Source organism: Rousettus aegyptiacus, unplaced genomic scaffold, assembly GCF_014176215.1.
Source record: "Rousettus aegyptiacus isolate mRouAeg1 unplaced genomic scaffold, mRouAeg1.p scaffold_m13_p_8, whole genome shotgun sequence".
Classification (NCBI taxonomy): Eukaryota; Metazoa; Chordata; class Mammalia; order Chiroptera; family Pteropodidae; genus Rousettus; species Rousettus aegyptiacus.
In genome coordinates, this window is record NW_023416311.1 from 81906733 (window position 1) to 81917430 (window position 10698).

At 34.1% G+C, this 10698-nt stretch overlaps 1 protein-coding gene across 5 annotated transcripts in view; it reads left to right on the forward strand.

Moving 5' to 3' along the window:
• SLC38A9 (solute carrier family 38 member 9) overlaps positions 1-9896 on the forward strand; it is a 54599-nt gene extending 44703 nt beyond the window's left edge. For 4 of the 5 annotated variants that reach the window (XM_016142326.2, XM_016142329.2, XM_016142328.2 and 1 more), the window contains exons 12-15: positions 2617-2730; positions 4312-4460; positions 7684-7773; positions 9079-9896. In XM_016142326.2, coding sequence (XP_015997812.1) covers positions 2617-2730; positions 4312-4460; positions 7684-7773; positions 9079-9244 — 519 coding nt within the window. In that variant the 3' untranslated portion in view covers positions 9245-9896. Of the gene's footprint in view, positions 1-2616; positions 2731-4311; positions 4520-7683; positions 7774-9078 lie in introns of those variants that run through there. The other variant, XR_001596585.2, reaches the window with a different exon arrangement.
• Positions 9897-10698: the final 802 nt, after the last annotated feature.

The window sequence follows — 10698 nt, forward strand, 5'->3', positions numbered from 1 at the left end:
GGTAGCTTTTTCTAACATTTCTCCATTAAACGAGCTTTTAAGAGGCTCTTTGCCCTGGCCTAGTACAGTGATGGCTTCTGTTCAAGCTAGAGAATAGCAAAACCCACATGCGTGCATGCTATTCATAGGTGGCATATTTCCCAGGATCGTGCTAAACCTCAGCTGCTTTTGTATTAAAACAGCATTTCTGTTCATTCGAGTATTTCCAGACAAAAACAGATATGCAATTCTTGCCCTACTGAATATACATTTGGACTACTATGAAGTAGAACTTTTCTTATTTTAGTATTTCTCTTGTATCTATATGTGTACTTGATTGTATCCTTTGTTATTTATAACTTGTTACTTCTCCTTTATTGTTTTTCTTGATTGTTGTCTATTAACTGACACAAATGAATTAGAGACTGGTCAGTTCTCCATCATGGTAGCTAAGGGAATGGAATTTGGAGCCAGAAAGACTTGGTTTGAATATTGACTTCACCGGCTACTCACTTTGTAACCATGAACAAGTTTTGTAACTTGCTGCACTAGTTCACTCATCTATAAAATGAAGGAAAAACTTGCAGCTACATTAAATGAGATAATCCATGTACTGTATTTAGCAAGGAGCCTAGCACTTAAAAGCACCTACTAATTGTAGCCAATGTAGTTATTATTTTTTTATCTACATTTACTGAATTCCTACTGTGTGCCAGGCATCGCCTAAGTATTGGGATATAAAGATAAAAAAAGACACAGCCAGTGTCTTCAGAGATCGCATAGTCTAGTGGTATAAACCAATGTAAACATAGAATAATTAAAATACCAATATGATAAAGAATTATTAACCATGACTATTTTACGAGTGTCAAGGGACTTTTCTTTCCACTTGAGATTCTTCGTATCATGAATATGGTACTTTTATAATAAAAACTAATGACAATTGTCATGCTGTACTTGAGGTATGTATACAGCGCTATAAGAACAGGGAAACCCTGTTATATCGTGAAGCCCTTGCATCTTAGACTGATCACCTTCATCAGATTTTTCCTCAAAGTTCGCCTGACCAAAATAATGCAGTGATCAAGTAGTATACAATTTAAAGACTGTCCATAAAATGGTAGTTTTCTCTTTTTATATATAACTCTCTCTGACACAAATGTTTTAGCCTCCAAAATTTTGTATTTTACAAGATTACCTTGTTCTTGAGTGGCATTGAGAAGGTTGGAGGGAGAATGACTTTGAAACGTGATTGGAGATTACGACCCTTTGTTATGAAAATTAGAGTTCCCTGGTTCATTTCTGTTCATCCTACACAAGACAATGGGCAACCTTAGCAGTGACTGAACTCTTGTGTCAGATGGGCCCTAGAGCTTCATGAATTAAAGAGGAAAACTTCGAACCCCCATGGGTTTCAAACCCCTCAACCCTAAATAATTAAAAGCTCTTAGAGAGAAGGCTAGATCGAATATGCATTATTCAGGTTCCTATAGCCCCATAGGTCTATCCATCATTAATTAAGGAATCCCTGGTTTGTTTTCAGGCTAATTGTCAACTTAGACGTGATTTTAGGATTTCTCATAGCTTATTTGCTTTTTAAATGAATTTATCAACACTCAAGTTTATAACTCTCTGCTATTCCTTTAGCCCATTTAAGGAAGAAAGTTGTCCAAAGAATCAGAAATGGCCCCTAATACCACATGTCCAGTTTTCTTATTGTGTTATTAAACTAAAGTAAAATTATATATAATTTTTTATATGTTTTCTTAGCTTTCAAATAATTTGTGTTTAAAGTGAAAAATGAATTGGCTTATTGCCATAATTTAGTTGTGCTGGATTGTTTGGCTGTAACTTTAATGGTGATGGAGACCAGATTTGTGAGCTGTGGGATCTGTTCTATTTGGATCTGACAGCTGGCTGCATTAAATATCTTGGAGCTTTTTACTTTGCATGGGAACGGTAGGTTCAGAGGGAGGGAACAGCAGTGGAAGAAAGCAATCCACTCTAAAGTTCTGCATTTGTTTACTGATTCCAATAATAACATTGCACAGCTGTTTCAACAGCTGCCTTTTAATTTCCTTTTGTTTACTGTTTAGGTTTATGAAGCTTGTCTTTAATACCTACTTACTGTCTGTTCTTTAACTAGCTTTTCTTCTTTATTTAATATATTTTATTATGTACCAGTCTCTCCTGGTGGAGGCATGCTTTGATGATTTAAGTTAATTTACCACAAGAAAAAATTTTTTAATTATGTAGATCATACAGAAGGTGGCTTATTCTTTCTTGTTGTCCCTTGGCTTTATTGTCTTAGTTAAATATTTTATAAATTTGGTAAATAAATTGCTTTTTGAAATTAAGTTAGAGTTTCAATCATGTTAAACCACCATTTATGTTCATTTCTAAGTCTACCAATAGGTAACTTAGTCTACATATTCCAGAATAGTCTAAAAAAAAAAAAAAAAAAGGACTAATTGTAAAGTGTGTGAATTTTCTGTGAAAAATGGGATGCCTGAAAGCTACATACACACACAGAGCAAAAAGGTAAATCTTGTATTGTCAGTCTTCTTATTTAGCCTATTCAGGTGGACTTACTGTAAATTTATTCAGTATTGTGAGAATTTTATTCTCTATTTACAGGTGAGGGACTTGTCCATTGCTTACATGTTGGTGACATTAACTTATCTCTATATCGGGATCCTGGTTTTTGCTTCATTTCCTTCACCACCGTTACCCAAGGACTGTATAGAACAGGTAAGGCACATGTACCCTCTCTGTGTCATTGTCTCCACCTTCATATTGGCAGAGCAGGCATGGAGATACCGGAGCAAGATAATAATAGCAGACAGGACCAGATTTGAATACCTTCTCTACTTTTTATTCTACATATGGGAATTTAGGCACCTTCCCCATGCTTTCTGAACTTCAGTTTCCTCCTCCATTTAGTAGAATAGATTTTTAGATGGACTCTCTGAGAAAACCTACCTCATGCTATCACCTTGGGGTACTCAAATGAATGATTCCTATTATATATATAGTATTTCTCTTTGTGTGGATTTGTGTTCCTTTGTGTCCATTTTCACTAATAGTAGTCATGAAATTGTAAAACCTCCACAGATAATACATTCAACTCCCTTATTTTTCAAAACCGAGATCTATAAATGTTCTGGATAAACTGGCATCTCAGTTCAACAGTTCCTAATGACAGGTCTAACATCCACTTTGGTACTGCATGGCAGATAGCAAAACAAAGATAGACTGTTCAGCTGTTAAAAAAGACAAAGGGAGAGACAGAATAAAAGAAACTTTTTTCTTTTACTAAAAGGCTGCTATAAGTAATATTTTCTTTGATTTGACCCATCATAAACTTAGGTAGGGTACAGTCTGTAGTTTAATGTGACTGTAGAATTTTTCACAAAAAATAGCATTTCACAGGTGTCTTTCTTTCTGGTCAGAAAGAAATTTCTGTAATAGAGTAGAGTAGAATATACAATGTGATTTATTACAGATGAATTATAAATATTATTTCAGCATAATGCCTTTAATAATGTTCTCATCTTTGTAAGAGAAGTGGGTTTGGTTACTGCTGTTATGATAGCTTGAAATGTTCTTCTCTTGATGTCCTTGATTCCAGAACTATTTTGGCAACCAAACGTTTGCTGAAAATTTCCCTGATATGAACTATCCCATATAAAGCCACTCCCTTGGGAATAGGAGTATCCGTGGTATTCATACTTGAGAGGGAGGTAGGGTGAGGAATGTGTGATTATTGTTTTAGATGCCAAACTAAAATAGAGAAAAGAATCATGAAAAGAAATAGAGATAGATCCTTTTCTATTTAGTGATAGACTGTAAATAATGTAAATAAAACTGATTCTAGATGACAGATATACTCTCACTTCATTCTGTAATTTTGACTTTGAAAGTGCTGCAGTGCTTCAGTGGAGAGAAAGCAAGAGAGCTAGTGAAGATGAAATGGCATTGAGCTAAATCAGCCATTTATATTGAAACAAATTTATGCTCGAACCTTATTGAGTGGTGCTTCTTAAACTAGCTATGGTGAAGGACAAAGTGTTCTTTGTCATTGTTTTAAAGTCAAATCAATTATAGGCTGATACTTTTGTAAACTAGAATAAAAGTATGGCAATGTCATATTTCTATAAAAGTTTCTAAACACTTACTTTCAATTTCTATACTTGGCTCATTGAACAATAATTGTTAACAGTTCATGGACAGGCAGCAGACCACAAACCACAATTTGAGTGGCACTTATGTTATAAATCTGTATATATTAGACCCAATTTTTAACATACTTCATTTTCTTTCTTGGATTAGAATTTTTTAGACAACTTTCCAAGCAGTGACATCCTGTCCTTCATTGCAAGGATATTCCTGCTGTTCCAGATGATGACTGTCTACCCACTCCTAGGCTACTTGGCTCGTGTCCAGCTATTGGGCCACGTCTTTGGTGACGTTTATCCTAGGTAAGGGCTCTTCTCTTGACCAGCAAGATGTGCCAAGCAACAAATGACTGTGCAAACAGGTCAGTTTAAACTGTGACTGATCCTTTTGCTATAAAAATTTGCCTAATGTAATGGTTGCTAAGGATAGAACATTAGTGTTCTTTTCCCTGAAGAGCTTTAAAAATAGAAGACACTGCCTTGTCCGGAATGATTTAAAGTCAGTTCCTTCCAGTATAGTTACATTAGGTCTAATACCAGTTATATTTATCTTATGATTTATTTACTATTAATCTACACGTTGCCAAAAAATTAATAATATATATGTTAACAGTGTACGGCTAATGAGAATAAACTCTTTTAATTATTAGTATTGATATTTACTTATATATTAATATTCATGAATTTTTACATAAATGATAGTTGTTTATAATTGAAGGTAAGATACATAACAAGTTTAAATTCTTATTTATTTCTGTAACTACTGCTGTAATATTTAACCTCTAATTGATGATGGAGGAGCTATGAGTCCTTTTGAAAATCTATTCAAAATTAGTCGCCTTCATCCAAGAGAAATTTCTATAAGCTGCTTCAGTGTTTTCTTGAAACTTACTTGTGGACCCCTGGTTAACTCCTACTCTTACATTCAGTTTTATTTTAGATTCATCCTAATAAAAAGTACCTAGTCCTTACCTATTTTATTGGGAATAAATGATCTTAAATGAAGAAACCTTTGGATACAATTTGAAAAAAACTTACATTTTCAGTAACCAACAAACAAGTAGTCTTAATCACTTCTGGTTTAAAGTGAACAGATGCAGCCTATCCCCCATTAAATAAATAATTAGTTATCAACATGTTGGTTTAAAAGCCATAAACTTTTAAAAACATAAGTCAATAGTTGGCAGGTTTTTTTAAGCACTGACCATAGCAGGAGCTACGGCATTGCTCATCTGGAAGATCAAATTTCAGTAAATATAAGATGCCCGTCATGTTTATACCCTGTGCTGTAGTTACATTCACCAAAATAAAATGGCTACAGTGAAGTCATAGATGAAAAAATATTCTAGGTAAATGCATTATTTCAGTTTTCTGCCATTATTTTGTATAATGTTAGCTGTTAGAATGTTTTTTCCACTTGGAAAGAGTCTGGAATTTCCCTTGTGTTCACATTACATTTCTTTCCCTACCACAAAGAACACTCTATTATTCATCCTACAGTTACAAGTATTCCACAGACTGCGTTCTTTGGAGCATACTTTTTGGCTTCAGGACCATTGCTCTATCTTACAGTTTGGATTTTTTACCATGCTCGATTTTGTAACATCATGTTTAGTCATTTGTAATATACTGGTTCACTGAGTTCTGCAGATCTTCCAAATGTTGACACACTTCATTATATAGTATCAGAACGTGCATTGTTATATCACCACCAACTCTATTAACAAAAGTCTTTAAATATTGGAAAACTGTCATACTCAGGGTGGCAAATACAAGCTCTCCAAAGTTCTAATTTTCAGTTGACAGCTCAAGTTTTATCATTGACAACATATACTACTAGTTGTTTTCTTTGAGATGACAAGTTCAAACCATTCATTTTCAAGAAAATGTCAAATACCCAAGTCAAATACCCAAGTCTGAAGGACCATGTAATTCGTCTGCTCTTCAAGTAAAAACTGTTCATGGGGGCGAAGGGCTAGGCCGCCTTCCCACTCGGTTACAAGTGCTTTCCCTCAAGACAGCCATCGTACTTCAGTACGCAGCAGATGTACTTAATCCTATTCAATCACACAGAACATTAAAAAGAAATGTGTTCCAAGCATGAGTTTAATATAACTAGTAATTTTTACTTCTTTATCAAGAACAATTTTTAATAAAACTTTTTTTAGAGTGTTTGGCATGAAAGAATATAGTCTAGAGAATACAGACAGGTGCTACTACCTCTGTCCATGCTAAGGGGCCAGCAGTTTTGCTCACCATTGCATTTGCAAAGCAAGTAATGTCTTGTATGATTATTAAAATAATTTCTTCAGGAACTTCCTGAAGGAGTATTGGGGACTTTTCTAGGGTTTGTGGTTACATTTTAAGAACCGCTACTTTGGAAAATACACAAAGTTGTTTGCTTTTACGATACAAAAATAACAAAAGCCCAACTATTGTTTCAAAGCTCTGAAGCAATTTTCAGGTTGGAGTTTCTGGATAAATGTAAGATCTGGAAGTTGAATATCTTTGTAATTCATCAAGATGTGAATGACTAACCACTTATTTGTGTAAAATATTTTTCTTATTTTTAATTCTTTTTGTAATCTTTATCTGGGATTGATTAACCTCTAATAACTTGGACTCAAAAGTTGCTTTCATGTGTCAATTTAAGAATCATGCTTTTGGGAAATGGAATTATTTCTTGAGCAACAGAGTTCATCTACATTATTTTTTGTATGTCTAAATTGATTCCCAGATCTTGAATTGTTAACATCTAGTTCAAGTATTTAGTAAATATTCTATTCATGGTAAATAGTGAATAGCTTTAAGTGGCTGAATCTGAAAAATAAAAAGTTGCCCATTTTTTCTGTTCCTTAATATAATTTATGTTTCTAATTATAAAGGCAAAATAAACATTTTCTAAAAATATTATAAAATGTAGGAAATTTGTTAAATATAGAAAAGAAGAAAAATTACCCAAAATCCCAAATCTTAACACAATCACTACTGCCTTTTTTGTGTATTTCCTTCTGATATATATTCAATGTTTTCAGATTTAGTGTAGTAAAAATCTAACAAGCTTTTTTCCAACTTGCCTCAGTGGATTTTTTACCATCGAGGTAACAATGATAAGTATTTTTAATAATTTTTAATATATCCCATTAATTATTACCTTGCTATATATCTGGGATACTTCTCTTCTTCTATAAATATTTACATGGTAATAGATGCTTTAATTTGAGTCTTTTCTTAAGATGTTCCATGTGAAATTATGGATCAAAAAGTATGAACTCTGATACACATTACAAAATTTGCTCCTATAAAACTTTACCTATTTATTTAATTGCACAAAATGTCAAGTGTCCTATCACCAGCACTGACTACTATTGTCACCTTTTATTTTTGCTGTGATTTTACTTTCAAGTGTAAGACATTCTCATTTTAAAGATGTTAATAATGAATTTTATTCTCGTGTTCATGGTTATAATTTGCCTGTTTTTATTTCTTTTTTTTCTTTCCTCCAATCTGTCTCCTCAACTTGTAGCATTTTCCATGTGTTTATTCTTAATCTAATTATTGTGGGAGCTGGAGTAATCATGGCCTGTTTCTACCCAAACATAGGAGGAATCATAAGGTACTGTCTGTAAGGGAACTGTGTTCCTTCATACAGTCGTGTCATGCTTTTCCAGCTGCTGCTGCTGCTTCTGCTGCTGTTGTTGTTGTTTTAATGTAATTGTATGAAATTTCAGTGTTTAAAACCAGTAACATTAAAATGTAGTTCTCTGGTATCAGTTAAGGTGCTTATTATCTCTCATTTCTGCTTATTTCTAACTCTAGAAATTCGATTATCCCTTAGGTTTAGGCACCTATGCCCTTTTCTTTTTCTCATTATTTTCTAATGTATTCCTTTCTTCTTACCCAAAATAAAAAGTAATTTTTAATATATAATATATATCTTCTTGGGTATCTGGGAGATCTTTTATATGTCAAAGCTATGTCCTAACTTTCTTAATTCATTTCTACTCAAGAATATATTTCAGTATCAATTGTAGTCAGAAAGGAAAAGTTTAGGTAAGAGTTTATATCCCAAATAGCTTTTTCCTTGATATGCTTTTTTCAAAAACATTGGGATAGGTTGAGTAGATTGGAAATAAAGTGACTTCAGATTCTCATGAAACGCTGGGGTTTAAAATGATCTGATTTTTCATATTTAACCTATAGAAAGCAGGGCTGAGTCACTTTTTTTTAAAGAATCTTACCTAAGCAAGGAACAAAAGGGGAGATTATTAATCCTGATGCTTATTGAATGTGATGGATTTGCAAGTTAAGTCCACTATTAAACCATTCCTCAAGAAAACAAGATAGGGAAAAGGAAGAGAAAGTGCAGGTTCCTCTGCGAGTCTCAAGTTTAGGTATTTTTCTTATTATCTTTTGTACTGTCCTGAATGCCAGGAAGGCGCTCATCTGTTCTCATTCTTAAGCAGATGCTAGCAGTCCTTCAGAAACCCAGAATGCATAATTAGTTTATAAAAGATCAAAGATAGAAAGCCTATCTCCAGATGTTTCTGAGGAAGTAGCCACAATCAGGGAGACTCAGGAACTATGGAGATTTGAGAGATGAATAAAAATCTCTTTGTCAAGAGCATTTAAGATCTTGCTTCCTGGCAAAGTCATCAATTTGACTTAAATAAAATCTTATAAAAATTCAAAAAAAAAATATCTCTGTTAAGCAGATGCCATAAAAATGAACAGGAAATAGTATTTTATATTAAATGACCAAGTAAAATGTTTTAAATTCAAATGCTTTAAGTCATCAACAAATGAATCAAAAATAATTTCATTATATCAAACTGAGGCAGATTTAAATTGTACTGTATTTACCTTAATTGTAAAGCAAGATGCAAGATAAATATTATCCCCATAACTTTTTATTTTGCAGATATTCAGGAGCAGCATGTGGCCTGGCCTTTGTATTCATATATCCATCTCTCACCTATATAATTTACCTCCACCAAGAAGAGCGTCTGACGTGGCCCAAATTAATCTTTCACGTTTTCATCATGACTTTGGGCTTGGCTAACCTGATCAGTCAGTTTTTTATGTGAAATACTCAACTATCTTCTCAAGATCTTTCATGGTATTTTGAACTTTGACAACAGTTCCACATAAATTCACTTGTAAATATTGTTGATGTCGTAATTCTAAATTTTTTCCTAAGGTAATTTGATAACAAGGGAAATAGTAATCCAATTTATAAATAAGTAATTTTGATTAGCATGGGGAAAGGGCCATAAGAATGATCTTCGTCTCTACCTTTTTAATATTCACTCACCTATTTATTTTCCTTGTCTTTTCTGAGTAGAAATGTATGCTGTGTTTTGGTTTTAGATATATAAGGTGGGTGGGTTTATTTTGGCTACAATAGATTCTCAGGGTGCCACAGCAATGTATTGCTAGATCCTATTTCTGTTTTTTATGTCACTGTATTCACTTTCATTTTATTGCTTGCTAGACCATTTTTGCAGTTGCCCAAACCTTTACTGTTTGGGACAGTAAACCAAATACCTCATTTTTAAAAAGAAATCTCTATGACATCAGTGTTAATAAGTTTTTTAACTATGTCCTCAATCTCTATTCGAAAGAGAAAGAGAGAGCGGTTGGAAGGGTAGGGGAAGTGAGTAAGAAAGCAAGGAACCTTGTCAGCACAGGCCCCAAGGTCATGAAATTTATGCAAAATAAATGAACTAGGAGAGTTTTGTTGCTGTCTGACGTCTCTTTTGTTTCTAATCCAGTACCAGTGACTTAGGTCAAAATTCTAGTTCCCCCAGCCAGATTTTGCATAGGGACAGGTATGACATTCCCCATAGATGAATATGGGGCCATAGGCAAGCGGGGAGTCTTTTGCTTTCTGGATCCTTGAGCATTGCATAGGATGCCATGACAGGACCAATGGGGAAGAATGTAGGAAGCATGGCAGAGAAGGATACAGGAGGCAGGGAGAAGGGAGTGGAGAAGGGGCCAGAAAAAGTGAGGGATAAAAGTGGTTTTATTCCTACAGGAAAGGATTAATTCTGTCTGAGGTATGACCTCCAGAAGGACATCAACTCCCCCACCTCTCCCACTCCATCCTCCCACCCCCCCAACCCCTCCCCTCCCCGCTTCTGTAACTGGCAGGATAGAGGTTAAATCCCCCCTGCCAAATTCCTTGGATCTAAGAAAAGGTTTAGGAAATCTGAATTATTGGAATTTGTAGTCTCCTCTTTTTCATTCAAACTAAAAGCTAAACCAGAGCGAAAATCCATGTCTTCCATATAATACAGCCTCAGTGTTCTGCTGAAAAAGTTAGATTTCTCTAATTTTAGGCTAACACTAAAAAGTATGTTGTGTTAATATACATTCCATATCCCAAGATGGTGTATAAATTTGTGTTATTTCTGTCCTTTGAGAAAGATGGGTGAACTAGCCTTTTTTAACCTAGTAAAGAGCTCCAGATTCTAGACTAGCTGTAATTTCTTTCAGCAAAGCATTCAATCCAGTCCATAGATACATATCTATATTG